A 26,053-nucleotide genomic window follows, 5' to 3' on the forward strand; every position below is an offset into this window, starting at 1 on the left:
ATACTGAAGTAATAGAGGAAATAAGAAGAACAAAACAGGAATTCAGATAAATTTTAATGGAGACAAAATGCTGAAGCGTGGCAGTCCTGCTAGAGCTAAAATAAAATGGTAGAGCTCCAGGAAGAAATTGAGCAAACCCTATTTTTCAAAATTACTTCCCAGATTAGCTGGATTGCTGATTGCTAACTGTTGATTTAAAAGCTGTTGTTTGGGATGTTCTTTGTGGGAAGTAGGAAGCAGACAAGCAAGATGGAAAGCAGATGAAAAAAACATAGAAAACATACATTAAGTCCCACAAAAGAGCAGCTAAATTATCAAGAAAGCTGAAAAGGGGCACGATATATTAATGAAGTGTAACTGATCTGAAAAGTGTTTGTCTTGATCAATGCCAAAAATGAAATCCTTGTCCTATGATAAATTATATGAGAAAGGATAATGCAAATTGAGCAATATTGAAGTAGAAACTTCTATCTGAAAAGTTGTTTGAGAATACACTAAATATCGAAGAAAACAGTGATGGAAAGTGACAGCAGCTTTTTCAGCTAAACTCAAGATGGTACCAAAGAAACCTCAACAGTAAATGTGGGCAGCAGTTAGGAAAAACAGCGTTGATAGCAAGGAATAACTTTCCAATTATGAAACTGTACAGTTGCTATAGTAAGGTTTAAAATGGTGTATATGAAAAAAAAATGTTCAAAAGACCATATTAAGACATTAAATATGTCAGGAGCAAAAAAAAAGTCAATTGCCTGGATTTGTGAGCAGGGAGAATTATAGATACTGACGGGTGGGGGGAAAAAAGGAAAAAAAAAAGTGCACGTTTATATGCTGCACTTGGAAGAAAGAAGGGCGAGACACTGATCGCGGCCGCTCCTGACGGCAGGGATGGCCCGAGGCCTTGCAGCACATACTTCTCCCGCCCATCACGGAAACGGCTTAAAGCCCAAGGCAGACCGGGCGTTTCGGCCCGTTTCGTGGTACCCCCGGCCTTCCCAGGCCCGGCGGGCGGCGGGCACGGCGGCCCCGCCGAAAGGGGCGAAGCGCCCGCCTCCTTCCCCTCACAGCCACCGGTCCTCCCAGCTAACCACAGACGAGCGGCAGGGGCGGCCCGACAAGCCCGGGGGGCGGGCCGCGATGCGGAAGTGCCGAAGCCAGCGGCGCGGCGCTGCCCGGCGGCGGGCAGGCGGGAGCCGCGGTGCGCGGTGCCGGCGGGGCGCAGGATGCTGCGGCTGGCCGCCGGGCTGCTGACAGCGGCCTCGGTGGCGCTGGTGCTGGATTGGTACGCGCCTTCCAGAGCGTCGCTGCCGGCTGAGCGCCACCGCCGCCGGTGGGCCCCTCAGCCCGCCCCCGGGGCGGAGGCCGCCGGCCTGCTGTGGGTAGTGCAGGTGAGTGGGGGCTTGGCGGGGCTCCGGCGCGGCGGAGGTCGCTGGGGAGGCGGGGGGGGCGAAGGGGGGGTGAGGAGCTGTGGCACCTTGGCCCGGCAAACGTTCCCCTTCGGCTCGCCCTCAAGGCTGGGTTACGGGTGTTCGGCCACTCTGCTAGACTGCCCAAAACATAAGATGTGCGTGGGGAAGCGGGCAGTTAGAACTCACTTGGTCATTACCGCGCCCTGTATATTGCACCGCTACCCGATATGGTATTAGCTGATATCCCGGTGAGAAATGTAGCCTCTGCCTGTCCCTCTCCCCTCCCAAAACTTAGAAAAGTTGCGTGGCTGAGAAAGGAGTTACACAGGATTTTAGCCACAGAAGGTACTGGGCCAGTCTGAGTGATGTACGTTAGGTTAAACATGCATAGCTTTGTTTCTAGGTTGAACGTAAAATCCAGATTAACCTGGCATAGTCTTGGAAGTCAGCTGTCACAGCTGGGTGCTTCTGGTGCCTCTTTTCTGACTCTTCCTCCCTCCTGAGCATTCCCAAAGCATAGGCTTCAGGAATGTGTAACTAACTGCAAGCTGCTTATGTATTTGCAGGTAGTTGGCAGCTGAGAATCACTGTGCACTTCCTTCTCACAAATAGGCTGCTTTTACTATTTTGCTTTTATTTTCAAACTCAAGGCCACTTTGCCTAAATTTATTAGCTGCAGGCAGTGCTCTTAGCGTGTAAGCCAGCATATTATTAGTCCTTTTGTTCTCTCCACTTGCTATGTAATTTCAAGGTCAGTTTTACCAGTAAGTTTTCATTAAGTGACTTAAGGCTTATCTTCACTGCAGAACAGATTTCAAGATGAGAGAAGTGTTTGAATTAATGCAGATAAAGCCCCTATCTCGATTGGCTATCTTGAAGAGAGTCAACTACAGCAGTATATGGCAGCTGCAGAGCGATGTTGACAAGCAGCATAGGCAGCTCCACGCCACTCTTGCCGTGTTCTCTCTGGTTGTGTTTCTTCAAGTGGAGTTCTCCCAAGGACAGGTCATGGCATTGCTAATTTGAGACTTGGCTTTACTTTCAAGTGATTCTGTTCTCTTTCAGACGTGCCCTTTAACAGCTGCTTTATCATTGACCTAACTTGGAAATTAATGAAGCTCTAAACCCAGTGTTGTCCTTGATGATGTTGTGGGAAACAGGCTTCAGGCTCCCTGGTGACTCCATAGGTCTAGCCCAGGTCACTGGGTAGAGCTCAAGATGATGGGTTCCGCCCCCAGCAGTTCCTGCCTTGTTTTTCCTCCCATCCACAGGACTGTCTTTTCTTAAACTGAACTAAATTGCAATTTTTGTGCTATAAACTTGTATTAGTGGCCCTTTCACCTTTCTCACAGCAGAACTTCCTGGATGCATTCTCCTGTTGCTGTAGGCCTTGTAAATCTCCTTTGTTAATGCCTGCCTTTCCTGAGCCACATCTTTTCTAGATAAGGAACGTGGATGGTGATTTCTTCTCACCCCTTAGCCTCTTCCAACCCATTTTGGTGGAAGTTACTGCCTGTGATGCCATGAGAGGCCAAGTTTCCACATCAGTCAGAGGGAGGGGAAAAAGGAAAGAAATGCAGTAAAGTGGGCTTTTACCTACATTTTGGGAAATTAAATAAGAGCATTGCAAGCTTTTCCCCTTGCCCACTGACTTTGCTTTTATCAAGACATCTTTTGAAGTGAATTAAAAAAAAATAGGAGAAGCTCTTCTCCCAAGATTTTCATATTTTGTGTCTTTTAGTGATGACAGAAACTTAGTCCCAGCTCTCAGAAATCCTGGGATACTATAACTTAGAACTTACAGGAAAAGCTTTTGTAAATTTTAAACTTGTATCATAATAGGGGAAAAATGTGGGATGGTCTTTGTAGAAAATCAGGCTTTCCAACCACTGTCTGCTAAAAGGTTGGTAATGTACATTCTTCATAATTATTGGTAGAATAGGAGTAAGGTTTCTCGTAAGACTTCTTGCTCAAGAATCTGGGCACAGCAACGATAGAGGTTTTTATTTTCTCTGATTGATTGCTGAGATTGATGAATTGCAAATCCACAGGCTGAGGAGAAGCAAAGTCAGATGTTGTACCCTGGAATATGATTAAATTAGGTTTGATGTACTGAGGTAGTTTTGCTGTGCTCTTTAATTCAAACTAGCTTGAATTTATCAAGAAAAATGAAATTAAGGTTATGTCTAAAACTATTTACCTTTTTTGGCACCTAATTCTGATCTAGGCAAAAGTTCCACATAAGCAAATGGGTAATTTTTCCAAGCATAATTGAAAAACTTTCAGGCAATGTTTGCTACATATTCAAATGCCTGAATAAGTAGAAGCTAGGGCATTTTGTCTCCAAGGTATTTTATCTGGATTTTTCAAAAAGGAAAAAGTTTTACAAGAGCCAAGTTTATTAAATTGCATGTAAAAGTTAATGTTTATTTTTCTTAGTTGGTGATATTGTCAAATGGCATTGAGCATGTGCTCACTGTTTTTTGAGCATCAAATACCATTTGTCTAAACTGAGGAGGATAATTTATTAGTTGATTGACTGAAGTAGAATGGAAAGTGGAATAGAAAGGATTCACTCAAGACTTACTTTGGAGAGACCTGAAAAGCCACAATATTAAAAAAACAAAACAAAACAAAAAAACCCCACCAAATTTACTTTTCTTATTCTCCCCGTTCCACCCCGTATGGCTCTTCTGCTGAGAGGACTTTGAGCGGTTTAGAAATGAACAGCATCTTTTACAGTTATTTACAAGTGGTACCATAATTTCTTGGGCTATCTTTACCTTCATGAAGGCACATGGAACAGGATCTAAATGCACTCATTAGCTCCCTTATAATGCACGGGTAGAGTGTTAGAAATCCTTCCACCCAGCTACTGGAAATGTCACACCAGGTATGAAGTTAGCTATCAGTATGTTTCATAGGCAACTTTAACCTATTTTTGCTTTGTAGAACTACTTAGTATTCTCTCTTGCAGTAAGATCACTGTGTTGCACCAGAAGCTCACAGAATTTGAAAGTCAACAGATCACAGAGCCAACAAAACTTACTGTAGATTATTGTATGATCTTATATTTAAGGAAATTTTCTTGATGTAAATGTGATTTTTAGGGGCTAGAGATGCAGTATCATGTGCTTGCTCTGCCTTTGTTCTCCCTTAGTCACCCACTTTTGTTTCTCCTTATATCCCTGATACTGATATGAAACACAATGACTGTTCTTATGTTGCATTCTTACGTACTAGGCTTTGCAGAACAACTTGGGCAACAATGACCCTCTGCATGGGACAGTGTTTCTTTCTTCTCTTTTGCAGGTGTCAGATATTCATATCAGTAGATTTTGGGATCCCAAACGAACTCTTGACTTTGAAAAATTCTGTTCTGAAACAATTGATATAATTCAGCCAGCACTTGTTCTAGCAACAGGTAAGCAATTAAAATGTGTGCATTTCCTGTTGAATGTCCTATCAAAGGAAGAGCAAATAAACCAAATCCATAGAATCATAGAATAGTTTGGGTTGGAAGGAACGTTAGAGATCACCTAGTTCCAACCCCCCTGCCCCGGGCAGGGCCCCCTTCCCCCAGCCCAGGGTGCTCCCAGCCCCGTCCAACCTGGCCTTGGACCCTTCCAGGGAGGGGGCAGCCACAGCTGCTCTGGGCACCCTGGGCCAGTGCCTCACCCCCTGCACAGGGAAGAATTTCTTTATATCTACTACAAATCTATCCTCTTTCAGTTTAAAGCCACTACCCCTCATCCTATCACTACATGCCTTTGTAAAAAGTCCCTCCTGTGTTTTCCTGTAGGCCCCCTTCAAGGGAAGGCTGCTCTAAGGTCTCCCCAGAGCCTACTCTCCTCTAGACTGAGCAACCCCAACTCCCTCAGCCTGTCCTGAGGTACTCCAGCCCACTGATTATTGTGGCCTCCTCTGGACTTGCTCCAACAGGTTCATGTTGTTCTTATGTTGGTGTCCCCAAGCTGGACACAGCAATGCAGGTGGGATCTCATGAGAGCGGAGCGGAGGGGGATAATCCCCTCCCTCAGCCTGCTGGCCACACTCCTCTTGATGCAGCCCAGGACACAGTTGGCTTTCTGTGCTGCAAGCACACATTGATGGCTCATGGTCAGTTTTCCATCCACTAATTCCCCCAAGTCCTTCTCTGCAGGGCTGCTCTCAATCCACTCATGGGCCAGACAGTATTTTTATTTGGGATTGCCCAGACCGATGTGAGGACCTGGCACTTGGCCTTGTTGAACTCCATGAGGTTTGCACAGGCCCACCTCTCCAGCGTGTCCAGGTCCCTGTGGATGGCATCCCTGCCCTCCAGTGTGTCACCGCCCCACACAGCTTGGTGTCATCAGCAAACTGGCTGAGGGTGCACTCGATCCCATGTCCATGTCGCCAACAAAGATGTTAAACAGCACCAGTCCCAATACCATCCCCTGAGGAATGCCACTTGTCGCTGGTCTCCACTCAGACACCAAGCCATTGATTTTTTGAGTGCAACTGTCCAGCCAATTCCTTATCCATCAAGTGATCCATCTGTCAGACCCATGTTTCTCCAGTTTAGAGACAAGGATGTCATGCAGGACGATGTAAACTGCTTTGTGCAAGTCCAAGTAGATGATGTCAGTTGCTCTTCCCTTATCTACCAACACTGTAACCCTGTTGTAGAAGGCCACCAGATTTGACAGGCACGATTTGCCAGTAGTGAAATTCTAGTATCTCAAGAGAGAACTTTAAAGCCTTAAGGTATCTTAAGCAATGGAAATAGCATTGCATCTGAAGACAGACTGCCAGAAGCGGAAGAGAATAACTTCTCGACTCAAGAGGATTAGTTTTTCTTCAATGTCTTGAGTCTGATTGTGAGTTTAGTGTGTATTATACGTAACAAGGGCATAATTATGCAATTTGGCTATTGTTTTCCCAATATTTGTCGCTACTTCTTAGGCCCTGCTAACAGCTACCTTTCTTCTTGTCCTCCTAGTAGTGATTGTACATCATTCATCATATTTGAAATTATAGAAGTGAACAATGTCTCTGATTAGTCATTAAGAGCCAGTTCCTTTCTTAGAACAATCCCTGCTCATTTGTATGAAATTCACCTGTGAACTAAGATTTCATGGCTGGTTTCCATTTGAAAATATCAGACCAAGACAGGTGAAGTAAACCTTGCAATTTCATTTGATAACTTGCTATTGGTGTTGAAATAGATTAAGTTTTGGCAAGAAAATCAAAAAGACTTAGAGCCATTACTACATGCAAGGCTTTAGAATCTTAATGCTTGACCTGGACTTTTGTTTCTCTAGAGTCTTACTTATCTGCTGCTTGCTTTTTAAGTTAAGGAGTTCAGAAATCGTTAGCATTCATCTTTTAACTAGCAGTGCAGGGAGGTATTACTATATGAACAGAAATGGGAATGGTTCGAACTCTAACTGGAGCTTGAGGGGATACAGAAGGTGTGAAGTGAAAGTTCCTATGACTCAAATCTTCAGGTATAATGAATGCATAACAATTTTGTTTACTTTGGCATGGCATTAGTAAGAGTGCTGCAGTGATGTGGTTGATAGATGTTTGAACAGGTTACTACATCTGCATTAGAAGGCATTTACTCTTATAGTAACCTCCTGGAGCAGATGACAGGAAGGTCCAGGTTGCAGACTGGAGGCCTACAGCCACTTAGGTTAGTAGGCTTGGATTGCATGCTTGCCTAGTTCCATCATTTGTGTAAGCTGAGTAGGCCTCTGGTTATATCTCACCCTTGTATGCTTTCAGGTGACCTGACAGATGCCAAGACAAGAGATAGACTGGGATCTGAGCAGATAGAAGTAGAATGGAAAACTTACCAGTCAATCCTGAAGAGATCAAGGGTCATGGAAAAAACCAAGTGGATAGACATCAAAGGGAATCATGGTAAGATGGAAATGAGACATCTCTTTCTTCCCTGTGATTAGAGAGCTGATTTATGCAAGTTAGTACATAGAGGTAAAGTGTTGGTGTGCCATCCAGGTGTCTTCTCTACTGAGAGCACACTTAGTTTACAGGCACTTACTGGTGTTCTAGTACCAGGGAAGTAAGAGTCTTCATTTATTGCCTTTGCCTGGCAAGTGGTAGAACATAGCTTCACATGGTAGTTTCCAGGTCATTGGTTTATATACCCCATCTTTTAATGGAAAAGCAAACTGTAACCTTACCCTACTGAAGAAATGGTTTCAATTTACTTTTCATAGACCTCCCCGGCCCAGGTTTGAGTTAACAAGTATCACGTATTCAGCAACTAAAGGAAATTTGGTTTCTTTTGAATAGAAATAACTCATGGAAGTTAGTACACATTATAGTTGTTGCTACATTCTAAGCATTCAAACACAAGCTAACAACCTTGTAGGCTATATAAGACAGCTGTTACAGGAAGGGCAAAACTAGAAAGCCTAGCACTGGAAAAAAGACAGTGCCTGCTTTGTCATATACAGTCTGTGTATGACATTTTATTCCCATTTCCCTATCAGGCTTCTGTTGCCAGCTTTAATGGAGAGGTGGACCCCAATTGCAGTACAAACCTCAAGTTGCTGTCTGTTTTACATGTGCTATTCTCTGATGCTATTGCTACTTTATTTTCCTTGGATGAGTTAGGTCTTACTTATAGGGAATGTACCCAATGCAAAAAGCTTCTGAAAAGCGTTATGGCTAAAGTGGGGACACATGGTTAGCTTTTAGCCACTAAATGACAGTTTACATTCCCATGACAACTTTATCTCTGAATTGAAACTTAAATAAGAAAACTATTCCTGCTTCTAGGTCAACTGCATCAAGTATTGAATGTCTTCTCTGCACAGTTAGACAGTCTGCTTGTCAATTATGCATTTTTTAAAAAACAGATCTTCAGGGCTTGCTGAGACTACATTAGGAAATAAAATACAGAGATCAATGATAAGTTTGAACTGAAAGTTTCTTTCTCCCTTACAGATTCAACCAACATTCCGCACCTGGATAGCGCTCAGAATTATTACAGGTACATTTATTTACCATATAGATGCTGTTATACTCAAGGTCAAACTCACTAAACAATATTCTGGTTTCAGTTATCACATACATACTTTTTCACTGATTTTTCCTATAGTCCAGGATCATATTTGCTATTCTCTCTGCCTTTTCCAGTGTCAGTTTGTAGAGCAGAATAGATTGAGATAACAGAGAATTATTTGCACAGACTTCTTATCTCTTATCCCTCTGCATTTTGTAATTGAATATATTGTAAATCTGCCCCTGTCTAGGAAATGTTCCGTGTATTATGTGTTCAGTTTCCTCAGAAGAGTTGTGTGACATATTTCTGTAAAATCAGTGTTCCCAAAGAATTCTTTTCCTCCTTAAACTAGATGAAAGAAGAAAAAGAAAGCAAGAGAAACCTTCACTTTTTTTTTAATGTTCTTTCTGTACACCCGAAAGGGCTTTTCACGTCATATGGGTCTAAATTTTATTTGAGCCATTTCTTCACATCTGAGTCCTTTTAGAAAACTGAAAGTATAGAAGCAAGAAGGCAGATGATGAATATGGGTGGACAAATGTTCCTGAGAAATACACTTGATATTTAAATGTGAAGATAGGTGAGGAACATTTCCCCTCTTCAGCTGGTCCTTTTGCTTGTACGTTGTGAAGGTAGCATCAGTTGTAACTTGTGTTTAAGTTCTCAGTTTCCTCTGCCCTTCACATCTGGACACAGTATCTTGTCTCATAATTTTGGTGGTGCATTCAGCTTTGACTCTTTGGAACCGGAGAAGGACTTGGAAATCCAAAATCTACTTTGATTTAGTCTCTTAAGCCGTCCACTTTTCAATAAGAACAGATTAAATATCTGATAGTTCAGTTTGCTTCAGTTCCCTGTGGCCCAGCAAGAGCATATACGTCTTCCCATAAATTCTGTGGGATGGGATCCTACAGCAGCTGCATTTACAGGAGAATGTGGAATTCACATGTGGATTTGCCATGAAGGGATGAATGTATGGTGCTAACAAGGCTTTCGGATGTGCTAGTGCAGTGCACATCCCTGTGTTTTGCCACAGTTGTGGCTACTTGAGAATCTAGTATCTGTCTTCTACTCGTAAGGCTGCTGTCAGAAGTTCTAGGGAGACACGTGGAAAGATGTAGCACCAGTGAGTTTGCCAGATCATCCCTGAATTGTTTGGCCCAGACAAGCTTACTGTGTGGGAGGATGTGTGGATCCCCTGCCTCTAGTCCACACTGAGGATGCACTGATAGCAGAAGGGATTGGAAAGGATTAGGGTGAAATTTCAAAGCAATTTAGCCAATCTAAGAATTTCTAAGTGAAATTCTCTGTCAGGTGAAAAAGCCTTTCCTTATTAATTAACAGTCTCTTGCTAAACAAATGTGTTCTCATAAAAGTTTTTGCTTCATTATAGTCTGTAATCATAGCAAAATAAAGAAAGTGTATTGAGAGTTATCATATGTTCTAAGACTGAAGAAAGGCACTAAGAGGTCTCAAAAGTTATTAAACCTCACTAAAGGCAGAACTATCTCTACAGGGACAATTTTATTAATCTAGTGCGCTAATAAAATATAAAGATTAGGAAGATTTTAGTAGGTATGCCATACTCTAGGAAGAGAGAAGGGAAATGGTGGAATGAAATGGAGACTTGTGGACTTACCCACAGACTGCAGTCCCTTAGGGGTGTACGTGCCCCAAGTGGAGCCTTATCAGAGCCACAGTCTCTCCAGGGTTGCACCTGCTGCGACACAGGCTTATCCACAGCCCCAGTCGCTTTGAGGTGCACCTGCTCCAGCCTGGCCTTCTCCTTGCACCACACAGCCTTCAGGGATGTACCTGCCCCAGCGTAGCCTTGCCCAGAACCTCAGTCCCTTCAGAAGTAAACCTGCTGCAACCTGGCCTTACCCAAGGCTGCAGTCCCTCCAGGGGTGGACCTGCTCTGTCGTGGGCTTATCCACGGCCACAGCACAGACATAACCACGGGCACAGGCACTTCAAGATGTACCTGCTCTGGTGTGGACTTACAACCACAGGCACTTGGGGGGGGTGCTGCTCCCTCGCGCACTCACCCACAGGTCACAGTCCCTTCGGCTCAGGTTCACACTGGAGTTCCAGCCTGTCCAGTGCAGCAGCACCAAAACAGCAGCTGTTCCTGGCCGTCTGCCAGCCCTGGCGCATCGCAACTGCCGTTATCAAAATGATCCCAGGCACGGCAGAGAAAAGTGATAAGCAGCACAGCAGTACCGCGAGCAGCGAAAGCAAAAAACGGCCACTAACATGCACTAGACTCTAATAGACAGTTAAGGCAAATAAGCCCCATGGTAAGCACAGGAGCCTGCCAATTAATAGCTGAAGAGCAAAAACAGCTATAAATTCAATCTAGCACATTCACAATCAAACTTGGTATTATCTCAAACCCCTTGTGCCCCATGTTGAGTGGCAAAAATGACTGTTGTGGTTTAACCCCAGCTGGCAACTAAGCACTGCTCAGCTGCTCATTCATTCTCTGCCCAGGGGGGTGAGGAAGAGAATCGGAAGACTATAAGTGAGAAAACTCGTGGGTTGAGATAAAGACAGTTTAATAGGCAAAGCAAAAGCCACACGTGCAAGGAAAACAAACCGAGGAATTCATTCACCCCTTCCCATGGGCAGGCAGGTTCAGCCGTCCCAGCTCCGTCACATATAATGGTGACTTGGGAAGACAAATGCCATCACTCTGAATGTCCTCACTTTCCTTCTTTTTCCTCAGCTTTTATTGCTGAACACATCATAATGGTGTGGGATATCCCTTGGGACAGCTGGGGCAAGCTGTCCCAGCTGTGTCCCCTCCCAACTCCTCATGCCCCCCAACCTCCTCGCTGGTGGGGTGAGAAGCAGAAAGGGCCTTGACTCTGTGTAAGCGCTGCTCAGCGATAATGAAAACATCCCTGTGTTATCAACACTGTTTTCAGCACAAATCTAAAACGTGGCCCCATGCTAGTTACTGTGAAGAAAATTAACTCTATCCCAGCCAAAACCAGCACATTCTGAAACTGACTTTTAATATATCGGCTTTTATTCTGTTCAAGTCAACCTTTCTGGCGTTTTTATTGTTTATTCTCATTGGTGGAAGAATAGTGTTAAGAACTGCTTTCTGGACGGCTGTGTTCTAACTAAGCTCATTATTTGAATTCAGGGATGTTTTAGCTTCTCCGTATCATGCAAAGACTTTAAAAAAAAAACAAAACCAAAAAACCCAAACACACACACATACACACACATAAAACACCAACCCAAAGACCCTAAACAAAACAAAAAAATTCCCCCCCCCCCCAATTAAACCTAATAAGTTTTAGTTATTCTCAGATTTACTCACAATCATTTTAGTTACAGAATTTAATTCTTAGCTGAGCAATTTAGTAGGTACCATTAATTGGAAAGTTATCTGTTTCTGCCAATGAATGAAATGTGCCATTCCCATCTAACATAAAATATCAAAAGCACTTCAATTTTACAAGCTAGAAAAACTGAAAATATCTGGTTTCCCGTGGAATGAGAGAAAGCAATGTATTCGTTATTACATGTATTTATCATAGCCAGATTATCATAAAACCATGGAGGGAAAAAAAAGGTAGAATTAGTTGACAAGTCTTGTCCTGTTTACAGTTCTCTCAGAATGTTTTAAGATTAATATTCAAGAGCTCAATTAACATCAGGTAATGTGCAAAAGAGCAGCAACTCTTTTTGCCATTTCCTTTTACTCTTTGAGTGAAGAATTCTGATGACATTCCAGAGGTGACAGGAGAACTGGTAAGATTTGCTGTATCAAGAAACAAAAAGAGTAATAAGCAAGAGGAAGTGCTGCCACCTTTGCTATTTATAGGATTTGGTATAGTGTAGTTTCTCTGTTTTGGATCTTTCAGAAAATAACTGAAAAGGTTCAATATTTCTTTGGTTCAAAATCATATTCCATTAGTTAACAGCTGATCATTCCACATCAGAGTAACTTTAGAGATCTCTAACAAAATAGTGGAGACAAGACCTGACGTCCCTGGTATTTCTAGGTAAGCAAGGAAAAATTATTTTTGAAAAATTATTTCAGGTACCAATAATAAACACAAAACAGTATTTTTTTTTTTCCTATGCAGATCTCCTTTAATTAAGAGTGGTGTAAGATCCTGCTGTCCTGTCATCTTGCTTGTTTGTTTTGCATTGTTTATGCCACTGGTCTACCCTTTATCCATAAAGAAGTACCGTGTTGCTCAGAAAAGCATATTTATGCTAACATTTTTTAAAAATCTTTGTGTGATAACCTGCTGCTTGTCTTAACACATGACCCATGTAAAGCATCTTCTTTGAAGTACAGACTTTTCAATGCCATTGATTTTGGAGAAGAGACTTTACTGCAGTAACAAGATGGAGCTACACCTAAAGCAAAATCTTGCATTTATACTCTGCAGATGATTTTTCTTGTTATTTCAAGCTTTCCTAATGGCAATATTTCCATTTTATTTTGGCAGGAAATACTCTGCCTGGCATAAAGATGGATCTTTCCATTATATCCACACCACCTCTTTTGGGAACTATTCGTTCATCTGCGTGGATGCCACACTCAGCCCAGGCCCTAAGAGACCCTATAACTTCTTTGGGATTTTAAACACGGTATTCTATAAGTCTTGGTGTTCCTTTTTGCTACCTGTTTTGCTTCTACAGTGGTTTGTTTGGGGTTTTTGTTTGTTTGGTTTTTTTAAAGAGGAATTGTCGGAAAGATTTGTGTTAATCTAAAAGAGTCTTTATGTTTTTAAGTTATTATGCGTGTGGGACATTTATTTAGAAAAATTAATATGCCACTTAACAGATAGAGTATCTGTGTTTTCTCTCTTAAGAAATAATCCAGTACAGAAATGTCAAATTAGGCATTTTAAGGACACTGTGAGTAGTTTCTTATCATTGAGCTAGACTTGAGCGATGATTTCCTTATATGCTGTAAAGTTTTAAAAAAATAACAAAAACAAAAGCCAAACTTCCAAATTTTCCTTTTTACTTTGTTAGATGCCTTTTTTTTTTTTTTCATTAATACTACAGATGAGAGAGTTGCACTTATTGATGGAATAATGTGAAAGATAATGTTGTAAAGAGATGTGTCATTTATGAAAGTGAGGTTTGATCTTCTGAGACCTTAAAAATTACATGGTATTGCTTTTAAAGAATAACATTAATCTCAGTGTTTAAATCACATGTCATCTTAGATAACATTTTGCTTCCTTTTGATTTTTCTCTGTAGTTTGTTGATATGCTATTGTTTTTGAGATACTCCTCTGAAATGTTGGCAGAGTTACAGTGTTCTGGTAAACAGATGTCATATTTTGGCTGTGATAACGGCCTCAGTGAAAAGTAAAATGCTCCCCCTCTAATGTTGTCTAAAGGAGGCTCGACATTTAATTAAGTATTTGTCAAGCACTTGGTGATTCTTAGGTGAAAGGTGATGTAGGAGTGCCAAGTACTGTTCTCATGGTTTACTGTAATCCATAATGGGTGGAGTAGATTTGCAGACACACTCTCAGGGAGCTAAGGAATGCAGTTGAGTCTAGAGCTCCTGTTTGTGGCTGCAGTAAGTCAAACATTTGCTTGCTAATTACCCAGCAGCAGAGTCCAGAGAGCATCATTCACAGAATTTTGCACAAAACTGAAAGTATAGGTAGGTACCTGTAACTTTTCAGAATTAAACATCTGCCAGGAATTTGAAAAAGATATTAGTGTCAGTGATTTGATTGCATAGCTTAGGTAAAAATATTCTTAAAGCCCTAATTCATAAAGGCAAAGGAAGTATAATTTTACTTAGTAAGCCAGTTACATGAACCCAGAATGGTATACTGAATCCATTCTTTTTGAAAATACTTTTATTTCTGTTTCCTTTATCCATGCCCTTCAGGGTTTCTTTTCAGGTAGGGGGAAAAAAATACATTGGTGGTTCTCTGGGTTACCCTAAAAGATGATCTGCAAAATGGCAAAAGAGTGGATTTGTGTTCTTTTCTAGTTTTAGTTTTCCTGCCTCCTCTGTTAGACTTTGAGATCTTACTGGCATTAGGAGTCTCTCTGGGCAGTGAGTGGTTGATTTAATATTGGAAGTCAAAGAAGTGAAGGAGGGAAATTTTACCTGCTGTGTAAAGTGTTACTTTTGCTTAACTCAGCAATGGCCAAGTAATATTTTCAAGATTCAGCATCATAGTTCATCCAGTTAAATGACTGAAGCATGTGGTGCACAGTTTCTGTGGTCTGTCATGCCTATAAATGGCCATCTAGCAACTCAAGAGATGGTAAGGATAATAATTGTAAGGTAAAGATTTTTGTAAAATCAACTCAAGTGTGTTATCTTTGACTATATAAATAAGCAGGAGAAAGGATAGAAGTACAGTTTACAAAATGTTTCTTTCTGTTGCTCTTTTCCTGTGTTCAGTTGCAAGGAAGGTGTTGAGTGTCTTGTTTGCACTTTCTTTTTCCAGCATTGGACTTTAGGGATACATCTAGTAGTACAGCTTCTTCATGCGCAGGGCCCCGAAACGACAGAGAGTATCCTCTGTAAAAACTAGTTTCTTTCTGCTTTCCTTTTGCTATTCCTTCCAAATAGCCTGAATGTTAAACAGGTTGGTTTGGTTGGTTGTTTGTCTTTCAAACACCTGCCTGTTTCAGAATCAAATGCAAGAGCTATCTTTGATGGCAACAGAAAGTCTGCACAGCAATCATACTCTCTGGTTTGGCCATTTTCCCACCTCAACAATCATCTCCCCAGCCCCAGGAATACGAACATTAATGAGGTAAGATCTTTCTGTTTTCTCCTGTATGTTTTCAGTCTGAAGTACATTTCTTGCCTCTCTTCACATATTTGTCTGTCACTTTTCAGGTTCTCTGCAGGGGTATTTCCTTCCCATGCAAATAATCACAATTCTTACGTTCTTCTATTAGTTCTGCCACAGCCTATTTATGTGGCCATCTACATACAATGGGTGGGCTGATGCCAGCCTTGCACAGTCAGCACCGTGGCGGCACTCTGGAACTGGAATTGGGAGATTGGATGGATAATAGGAGGTAAGAACCCCCTGTGAGCAAATTATTATGTGGAGCCTCCCTGGTTATACTGTTCGAAGAATTTCAAAGAAGCATTAGATCTGCCCAACTAGTTATTGCTGTTAATGCTTTTGAGAAATGCCTCTGTGTGTAAGTTTGGGATTTTTTTCCCTATACCAACAGTGTGCTAATAAATGAAGTAATTTTTTGATTAATTTTTGATATATAGAAATAAAAAGAGGATATCTAAATGTCTGTTTCATGTGTGTTTAGTATTCAAAGTTGATGAATAAATATCACCATGTCAAAATACAAATGCTCTGCACAAGCAGAATTTTAGAGACAAAAATAGTCTACCTGAGAGATGTTACCGTAGCATCATATCAAAAAGCACCCGATTCTACATGGAATGTCTAGTAGTGTGTTAGCTCTTATTCTGCAGTAATCCTAAGAAAGATACTTGTGTGCATACAGGAAGAGAGCACACTGGGGTCTTTGTCCATTACTAGAGTACCTAGCCAGACACTGTAGTAATGTAGATTGTATTTGAATTATTTAACATCATATTCATCTTTCTGATTCATGTGTGAAAAATAGGTCTTGACATTTGGAATTTTGAGTAGTGCTTCAGTGATTTATAATAGAAAGAACCTGATCAGAGGTAACCAGCTGTACAGTTAATACAGCAGAGTTGTATTAATAGTTGATCCTAATATAGGATCAACTACAGAAGCGAATAAAGGAAAAAGTTCTGTTTAGGAACTTGGGAAGCATGGGAATCAGCTGTGCATTCAGCGGTTTGTAGTAATGTCTTTTTCCTTTCATTATAGGTACCGGATCCTTGCGTTTGATCATGACCTCCTTAGCTTTGCAGATCTTAACTTTGAAGAATGGCCTGTAGTTCTCATCACGAATCCCAAATCCTTCCTTTACAGCAGTTCTGCTCATGAACCACTAGTCAGAATTCTTTATTCCACTCATATCAGGTACCCTGTAATTTCTTGATTTCACAATATTTAACTATATTTCAATAGTTGGGGTCTTCCTTGGTTATAACATACATCTATATTTATATGTATATATACAAAGCCTTTTTTTTAAATGCATATGTCCACTGTTCTCAGAATTCACTTTTCTCTGGAAGACTGTTCCTGAGAGCTCACTTTGTATCATATCTGTGAGAAAAGGAGATTATATAGTGGGAAGGGAAGGGAAAGGAAGGGAAGAGAAGAGGAAGGGGCAGGGGAAGGGGAAGGGGAAAGAAAAAATAAAAAGGAAAAATAATAGAAAGAAAAAACAAAAATTAAAATAAAGAAAAAAAGAAGAAGAAGAAAAAAAAAAACAAACCTCCACACCCAACAGAAAAGGACTTTAGAGAGAGAGACTGGCAATTTTTAATGGAGACATCTACAGCTATTTGATTATGTAACTGTGTGCAAGAGGATGCATCCCACCCGTGTTAGCAAATGATTTGATAGCAAGAGTTCTAAGATTATTTCTGCCAGGACCTGAGGATCTTTGCCACTTATTCATCTGTTCCACAGCCCAGTTTTCTGTCCTATTCTTTTGCACAGTACCATACAGAACTTCTGTTTTTAACTGCAGGAAAGAGCTACCATGTTAGCATTATCCTACAGATATTTCAGCATTTTGATTTCTAATTCTCTTGAACTCCTAAGTACAAGGTAGTTTAACCTTTAGGTACTTCAGAAGAAATGACAAATCTGCAAGTCCTGTAACAAACCAGTTTATTTTGCTGTTTATTCACTCCTTAGAATTCTGGCCTTCTCTCCCTCTGTCGTCATTTCTGTCAAAGTCTGTATAGATGGAGTTCACCTGGGGAACGCGCACCAGGTGTCTGGCCCTCTCTATGTTCTGAAGTGGAGCCCCCAGAACTACAGTGAAGGGTTCCATCACCTAGATGTGACTGTCCAGGTAAGGCAGCTGTTGGCACTCTCTGTATTGAATTTTTATGTTGTCATATCTGCTCCAACAGCAGAAACCTTCTGCATCACAGAACTAGGGACAAAATATGTGATAAGAGCCTTCCTTTTATATTTCTCTGATTACAAAACCCAAAGGATTTATTAAACGTAAGAACACTGCTGAGCACTAAAATGTTCATAAAGCACCTGGACAAAAGAAAGGATTCTTATTTTTCGTGAGAAATACAGTAATACATGACAGAGGAGCAAGGAATCGGTCAAAAAATAAGTTATTTTGAGTAACAGGCAACAATTTTAAGGTCGTCTTGAAAAAAAATAATCAGGCTTGATCAAGGAAAATAAGAAGGAGCAACATGTTAGTTCAGAAGGCAAAGGAACTGGATCTGGAAGATTGGCGTGCTGTCTTTGATTATCTGTTCGAATTTCTTTCCATGATTTCTTAAAGGCTGACAGTGAATACGGTTTCTGTTTCCCAGAACATCAGACTTAACTGATATTAGATTACTGGATACAAAATACGTTTTTCAGTGAATGCTTCTGTTCTTGGTACTGTATTTTATTTTTGTACCTTCAAGTGGTCTTCAAAGAACTTGATCAGACTGTTCTAACATTCTGCACCTTTGCACAACAGTAATGGGAAAGTTTGCTTTATCCTGCTTCGTAGAACCCAGCTAGGCATTATTGCTCACAGGACAAAAGCGATACTGGTGGTTTTTTTTTTTTTCTAATGGCCTTTCTGTGCTGCCAGCGTTCTACCTCCTAGCTTCTTACCGATTTCTGTGGTGCTTTACTTGGGAAAGCTGCATTTTATAAGTGGTTTTGGTTTTGTTTTTTTTTTTTTTTTAATGATGATGAAAACATAGGCACAAAAGTTAGTAACATTTGAAAAGGGTTATACAAGTTTGCATAGCAATAGTTTGCTTGCAAATACATGCTTGCTACCAGACAACTGAATGGGGGGTTTTTTAAATTATTTTCCTTTCCTCTCCAGTCATAAATCACTATTACATCTAGTAACTGAATAGTTTTGGGAAAGCAAGGAGGATGAAGCATTAACTTGATTTAGGTACCCAGAGAAAGTAAGAATACTCAATTGCTGTACATTGTTCCTGAGATTGTCCAAATAGTGTCTCAGCTGTAATCACACTAAACATACCGAATCCTTTACTATAAATAAACCATTTTTTATGTACTGAAAGATAAGGTGTCTGTGTTACACATGCAGAAATACCAAACTGTTGAAAAAGTGTAGCACTGTTACCAGTTTCTACCAAGTACACCAGAAAAGAAGTACAAGAAAGCTTCAAAATATTTTAAGATGGGCTATTACCTAGACTTGAGCTTTCATAAAACACGTGGTGGTGGTAGCAATAAATAGTCACTGTTTTCCACAAATTGCTGAATCTCTGACAGGATCTCCTTCATGTGTAGCAGTTCCAGATTATGATCTTACAATCACCAAATCACTCGAAACTACAAAATCGACAGTAAGTAAGCCTTTGTAGGTAGAAGTATTTAATACAGCAGTATGCCAGACATGCACGTGTCACTTGGATCTTTTCAGAAAAGCCACAGTGATAATTATCAGCTTTACCTAGATATTTTGTGCACCACCGGTATCTAATTGCTCTCTTGTTTTGTATCAATCTAGGATGCTTCAGGAAGAACTAGCACACGGGGTCATATATTTGCGATGGAAGAAAACCTCTCTCTGAGATTCAGCTTTTGGCCATCTGTTATTCTTCTCACTGACCACTATGTTCTAGTAAGTACTTTCAACAAAACAGCTGCCATTCCGTGTTGGTTTCCCCAGAGACTGCAGGAGCCATTTTCCTAATTCCTGGTAGACGTGAATGTACTTTGCTTTTTCCAGATATGACTCCACTGGAATTTCACAAATATTTCAAGTTTCCTTTCTCAAGTTGTGCACTTCAAACGTGAATGTGGAGCAGTGGTTCATGCAAACAGTTAACTTTCTGGAATTAGTCACTAATGTCCACTTTTGGGTACAGGTATACAGACATTTTGCAAGCAAGAAATGAAAAGAAGCTACCGGAGGTAGTAGAAAAAGGAAACATTAAATCAAAGACAACCTCCCTGTGATCTGCTGCAATATGTGTACTGGCAACAATGCTGGATAAAATTTCACATCAGCCACTGACATTATAGCTAGCCCTAACAAAGGGGAAGGCAAGATTCCCACTGAATTTAGTGAAGTTCCAGGTCATACCTAGAAGTGTGACAGCTCAGTACGTGCAAAGAAGGCATGTCATAATAGTTTAGGGGCACTTATAGAACAATACAGGCAAGTCCACATGACTGTAGATAGTATCATAATTGGCTCAACGTTATTATATTAGTTTTGTTAATCAGTAACCAATATTCTCCACAATGTCTTGAACTGCAGTTCTGTTCGCTACAGCACTCAGAAAATGTTTTTCATAGGAAGTGTGTTTACAGTCCTTCAATGGATGTGTTTTACAGACCTTTTTTTGAAAGATTCAGGTCTATTGCTTTCAGCGATCCAACTGAATTCAAGTCAGTAAGATGCAAGTCCAATAACTTAGAAGCTCTGAAGTTTCATTTTACTTTTCAGTTCAATGACACCATCAAGCTTTGAATATGTGTTTCAGTTAGAAATCTTCATATCATTCTATCATTGTCCATAAGGCAAGCTCAAGGGCTGGCTCCAGGACTGGCTTAGAGTTAAAACTTTCTTTTCAGGCTCGTGTGCTTTTTGGACTGATTATGCTGATTCAGCTCGCCTTGCTCATTATTTTCAGATACCTCCAAAAGCCCGCACTCAAAGGTATGAACCAATGTTTGCCTGTGGTTTTTAGAGGATCTAGTTTTTCCTAAATTTTTGTTACTATTTATATGTATGCTAACAATGTGTAAGCAACTGAGCTGTTAATCAACACATGCATTTTGCATCTAGTGCTGTGGGGTTTGATTGGGTTCTCAGAAGCTGCTGGTTTGCTTTTATGGGGACCCAGAAAACCTCCAGTATCTAAAACCTTGATCAGATATCTTTGCTTCAACAAAAAAACAATTCATCGATGTCTACAGGGTTAATTATAGTTTTCTCACTGAAGAATCCAATGCATGGGGAAAGGAATGCTTTATTTTGTATTAGTTCTGTATGTGTGCTTATTTCACTACAGCTGGCACAGAATTCTGTCACCTGAGTGGAGAAACAGATTTCCTTCTACAGAAATAATTTTAGTCAATCTTTGCAGAGAACATGAGCGAGCTTGGGTCTTTCTCAAAATAATATTAAGACCAGTTCAGTCATAACTTGAGATTTTTTGTGCTAAATCTGGTAAATGAAAATTAATACTGTTAAGTTTGTGGTGTTTATCCTTTAAACAATTGTTTGAAGCACACTTTACTAATGAGATTTTTCTGGAAGCCACCTCCCTTCCTATTCATGTCAGTGTATGTTCCTTCCTTTATACTCATGATCACGTAGCATCCTGAGGTAACTACAGCTACTGCTTTCATAGAAGAACAGATTTTCAGTTGCCTTTATGGAACTCAGCAGCTAAAATGAACAGAGCTAGCACTCGGTGATCAGCTAGGTCCCTGTAGACCATGACAAATGTTTTACAAATTAGTGAACAAATTTTTTAGAGCTGTTGATTTCCAAAGGTCAGGCTTCCCCTCTGGGAGTTAATGCTTTGTGAGAAGGGCAGCCATGGAATAGGTGAAATTCTAAAAGCTAACTTTTATAGGAAGGCTCTCTCAACCTCAATCTATGAATTGTCTGCCTCAGTTAGAAAATGAATACTGCTTTTTTTTGCTAACATCACACACTTGTCAGAATGCTGCCATTTTAACACCTAGCCTTCATTTTACCTGAGTTGCTATCAGATATCATTAAGGAGATTTAATCAAAGAAAATCCAATTAATCTAGTCCATGCTGACCTGTCTTTTTGGGTTTGCATGATTACTATTTTGAATCTCTTACTTTTCATTTAATATGAACTTTCTCCATGTCTTTCATTCTAGCTAACTTAATTTTCTGGGTATAGAATGGTCGTTCAGTTCTATTTACATATATACAGTAAGTGTACTCGTTCAGAATGGCAGCTGCTTCTGCTGTTTTTAACACAGATTGTTATATTCATCAGTTCCTTACTTTCAGTTATCACAATAATAGAAGAAATGCATTCCCTTGCATTTGTTCTGCAGACAAACCAAATACTATTTTTATATTTCTTATTTAATAGGATGACTAAATACTGTGCAATTTGTTTGAGAAAGACCAGATTTATATATGTGTATGTGTGTGTGTGTGTGTTGCAATCTGAATCAAGTCTATTTTTCTTAAATGTTGTCTGTGTTTAGAAAAGCCAGGATTACTTACTCTGACCTCGTATTCCCTTCATGTCTTCAGTAAAACAAACATCTCCTATTACTCAATTCTGGTTCTGAATTTATACACCATTCTGGGTAAGTAACCTAGAGTAGTAGAGGACATAAATTAGTATTTTTAAACTACACATCAGATCCTGATGAAAAATGAGACTTCCAACATCTTGGAGAATGGGGAAAATCTACTTAAGTTACAAAATCTGTGTGGAACTTGAAAAGGTAACGTCCAAAGAGAGTAAAGGTTTGTTTGTACAGAGTCTAAATTAGAAGCCCTGGAATTAATCAAACACTTAAATTATTAAACTACTCTGAAAGCAAAGTGAGTATTTTTCAATTTAATTTGGTTTCCACTTATTCTTGGAGCAAGATCTAGTTGTACCTTGGTATAAAATGAGTAGATGGCATGTACACTTCACATGATATGTTACTAAGACATCTCGGCTCTGATGCTAACAATTTTAGCTTATTTCTCCTCTGATACATGACTAAAATAGCTACCTTCTTGGCAGTCAGTGTAGTATGCATAACGTAGTGCAGCCTGCCCGGTTTGACTTCTAAGCTGAGCCAAGCCAGAATTGTTTCTGACCATGTCTTTCATACGTCTTACTGTAATTCTGGGAAAAAGCCAGCATTTGAAAGGATCTATCTTATCACTTCTCTCATAAGGAAAATGTTGTATGTGGCATTGAAAATCGTCACAGAGGTGAAACCAACTTAAAAGTATTTTCATTGCATGCCACAAGTCATTGGTGGACCATGATATTTTCCTATCAGGAACATTAATTGGATTGCTGTTTGGTGAAGATGAAAACATAAGACTTATCACTACAGGGAAGCAATAGAGAAGTCGTTTTCCCCAGTTAACCACTTTGTGCTCAGGAATACGAAGGGCCGTGTCTATCTTGTCTTTTCTGATGGTGCTGTATGTCTGGTTTCCTCTCTTTCAGGGCCATGGTTTGTAGGCGAACTGATAGATGGCCACATGGGGGCCTGTTTTTCCTTTGGGGTGCTCGTTGGTGGCTCCTTCTGGCAGGGCAGTCTGACATTTGTGGTTGGGATTTTACAGGTACATATTTATAAAAATTAAGGCTGACAAACTGCTTTCTTCTGGGAATTTTTTTCTGATTTCTTTTTAAATAGTTTTATAAGGAAATGAGTCTTTGAAGGATAAAGATTAGTGGCTATGATTGACTACAACAGCTCTTTCTTAACTTTCTGCAAATTTAAAGGGTAAGAAGGAGGTTGTGCATTATTTTTTCAAACTTCTCTTTTCCTCTATTTGATGTTGCTTTGGACTCCCTGAAGGTCTGGATTAGAGGCCATGCCTACAGATTTACCACACTACATTTTTTTTACTGTTCTTGGCTCTCACACCGGTTGCAGCGATTAAGCCAAAGGAGCTGCGTAGCCAGGGCAGCCCTTGCACACCGAATAACCCTTCAGATCAGTAGGTGTCACTCTCCAAGTACAAGAGTCCAGTTTTCCCAGCAGTCTGACCTGCCTGCCCTCTGGTTTTCCCAGCTGTCATTAGTCTGAAAAAGAGGGTGTAGTTCCCTGGCATTTAAGCCCGACCACGCTAGTGTTGTCTCCTTCATGATCCCTCCCTTAGGCCAGTGCTCACAGTTGTCTGACGCCACAGTGGGCTGGGTCAGAGAGCTAAACTGACTTAAGGACCTTCCTTTTTTTTACTGTGGTAGTATTTTGCCAAGTGTAGCTCCCTGAACCAGGTCCAGGAAAGGTCAGAGGCGTGTCAGTGGCTCCCACTGCAAGGGAGCGGGCAGGAATGCTTGGCCTGGGACCCACACACAGGCAGCCACAACTCTATCAGAGTTTTGGAAGCACATCCTGAGATTCCAGCTCTGGGAACTGTACTCAGCCCTTAGAAGGGAACAGTTTTACATGCTCTTATCCCTCTATGCCCTCAGGCATGTTACCCAGAACACCTGGCTTGCTCATAGTCTTATTTTTCTCTGCTCTTCTTTTCAGATGTTGTTTTTCAACCTGCCATTAATGGCCTATCTCTGCTGGCTGCTGCTGCTGCGGTGCCAGGGTCACAGCTTGCGTTCTCACATGCGGCACGTCCGACGGCCCCTGGCTGTGCCGGTTCACCTGGCAATGGCACTGCTCCTGGCCTGGCAGCTCTACTCCTGCTATTTCCTCCAGCGAACCTACGGCACCTTGGCATTCTTCCTCTCCCCAATGAGAATGTGGCTGGTGGTGCTGACCCCAGCTCTCATCTATAAAACCTGGACACTGAAATCATCTCAGCTCAGAACTTACATAATAGAAATGAAAAACTGTCAGAGCTCCTGAAGCACAGTGTAAGTATTCAAAGTTCTTTGATTTAAAAGCTATTAAGGCACAGCCTGCTGTTTTGTGATGCTGGAATTCCATGCGGCTCAACCATCAGGGGGTAAGATCTGAAGCTGCACCTGCATTGCTAGAGCTGTATTAAATAGTATATGTATAATAATATGTAATATATACTTTTATTGTATTATACATATAAAATATACTGTATAATACATGTTATATAATACAATTATACATTATATATTAATACAGTATGCAGGGAACTGTATAATAATCTCTATTCTAGGGGTTCATGTGATACAGAAGATAGGTATGTCCGTATGGATCACAAATGGAAATATCTGCTCATTACTACTGTGAATGGAAAAATATTTTTAATTCATTAAGTTCTTGATTTTGATAATGCTGGGAAAAATGAGCATAGATCTTAGTAAGCTCCAGGATTTGTACTTAACTTTGCTTTTTATTTCAAGACTTACATACATTTTTACAAGACTAGACCAGGTGTCTTTACGAAGTAATGGTTAGTGCAGAGGTGCTGTGGTGGCCTTCACAGTAAGAGTCCAATGCTTATTCACTTTTTCAGTTCATAATGCAGAAGTGGGCGGTTTACAGGCTGTTAGGTGTGTACGTGTGTATTTGTGTTTAGTGGCCTGTTGCTGGTGTCCTGGGAGTGCTGGCTAATTAGCGTGCTCTCTCTGGGAGGCAGTAGTTAATGTGCTCCACTGCTGAGGTGCCAATTTTCCCACACTTGACCAGTGAAAGGACAGTGAATGATCAGTGGCTCTGGGATCCCCAGCTACAGTCAGAGTTCAGCTTTAGCAAAGCAAAGAACGGAGACAATGTCCTTCAGATGGGAGAGCTGGAAGGAATCATCTGCTCTGATGCCTGTAATGTCTGTAAGCGAGGGGGTCAGGGATGTATTTCTGGGTCTCAGTCAAACACACCAAAGAGTGACCTAGGAAAACTCATTTGTTTGTTTTCAGTTTTTCTAAGTATAAAAATGATAGAACAGTTAGATTTATGAAGGATGCAATGATCCAAAGCCAAGAGAGCTGAGGTGCTTTTATCTGTAAAGCAAGGAGAACACTGGCCTGCTTCACAAGGCTGCTGTGAGTGAAACATTTGGAATACTTTAGGTCATTTTCATGTAACTTATTTATGGCTCCTTGAGAAAAAGGAGGGCTAACTTATTGATGGCACCTTAGAAAAAAACAGCAGTGACTATAATAGAACATACAGAAAAATAAATTGAAATAAAATATTAACTACAACTAAGACTTCTTGTTAATTCTGAAGGTGACAGGTTTCCTATTCCTTCATTCCTGTTCCTCAAGGACTGATGATATAATAGGAAAAAGAGAGTAACAGCTCTCATTTGCATTATTAAATACACTGTGAAGAGAATACAGAATGTCATTTGTTGCTACATAAGTTTGTTTTGCAAAGCTCCTAGAAAATCAAAGGCAGGGCATAAAATTTATTTGTGGGAAACACTACTGAAACATTAATAATAAAACTGGCATTTTGCAATTAAGTTACTTTTATGTGATCAGGGAGCATACAAAGTGGCAATAAAATATTTCGTATCTATACCCTGTGACAAGACACTGTCCTGAAATTATTTTTTTTTTTCTTGTGGTGGTAGGCACTCATTGCTTCTGGCGTATTTCTTTTAAAATAATATGGCACGGCTGTTTTGGGGTAAACACGAGAATACAGAGGGCTTCTGAAGTCAACCCGATCCTTTCCAAGCTCTTCATTAGCAGGGCAAGTCAGAGTGACATGAAGCAAGCAAAGCAAGTGGCAGAGCATGGAACCAGACTGCTGAAGTACTTTACAAACTGCTGGCAGACATTAGTAGGATCTGTAACAAATTGATCTTTCGTAGTACAAATGCTTCTGTTACAGTATTCGGCAGGGTTTGGGGTTTTGGCTTGTTTGTTTTTTTTAAATCTGCATGGAGGAG

General features: G+C 40.6%; 1 protein-coding gene across 2 annotated transcripts; it reads left to right on the forward strand.

Moving 5' to 3' along the window:
* The first annotated feature begins 1,138 nt into the window (after positions 1–1,138).
* Positions 1,139–25,690, forward strand: TMEM62 (transmembrane protein 62). 2 transcript variants are annotated; one of them, XM_042790996.1, is made up of 14 exons: positions 1,139–1,385; positions 4,719–4,830; positions 7,179–7,316; positions 8,367–8,412; positions 12,903–13,044; positions 15,073–15,197; positions 15,346–15,468; positions 16,278–16,433; positions 17,223–17,382; positions 19,045–19,158; positions 20,118–20,202; positions 21,745–21,849; positions 22,719–22,837; positions 23,758–25,690. In XM_042790996.1, the coding sequence occupies exons 1-14, from the start codon at positions 1,221–1,223 to the stop codon at positions 24,082–24,084; spliced, it is 1,917 nt and encodes a 638-aa protein (XP_042646930.1). In that variant the 5' UTR covers positions 1,139–1,220; the 3' UTR covers positions 24,085–25,690. The 2 variants fall into 2 exon arrangements, with proteins under 2 accessions (XP_042646930.1, XP_032840607.2); XM_032984716.2 differs by lacking the exons at positions 1,139–1,385; positions 4,719–4,830; positions 8,367–8,412 and having other exon boundaries at positions 7,237–7,316.
* The last annotated feature ends 363 nt before the right edge of the window (positions 25,691–26,053 follow it).

The sequence above is a fragment of the Tyto alba genome, unplaced genomic scaffold (assembly GCF_018691265.1).
Source record: "Tyto alba isolate M040663 unplaced genomic scaffold, T.alba_DEE_v4.0 Super-Scaffold_18, whole genome shotgun sequence".
NCBI lineage: Eukaryota > Metazoa > Chordata > Aves > Strigiformes > Tytonidae > Tyto > Tyto alba.

Excerpts from the sequence above, each read along its gene's own strand:
- TMEM62 (XM_042790996.1), top strand. The coding sequence starts at position 1,221 with ATGCTGCGGCTGGCCGCCGGGCTGCTGACAGCGGCCTCGGTGGCGCTG. Across the intron at positions 1,386-4,718 it reads GCCTGCTGTGGGTAGTGCAG|GTGTCAGATATTCATATCAG; the intron begins GTGAGTGGGGGC and ends TCTCTTTTGCAG. Across the intron at positions 7,317-8,366 it reads AGACATCAAAGGGAATCATG|ATTCAACCAACATTCCGCAC; the intron begins GTAAGATGGAAA and ends TCTCCCTTACAG.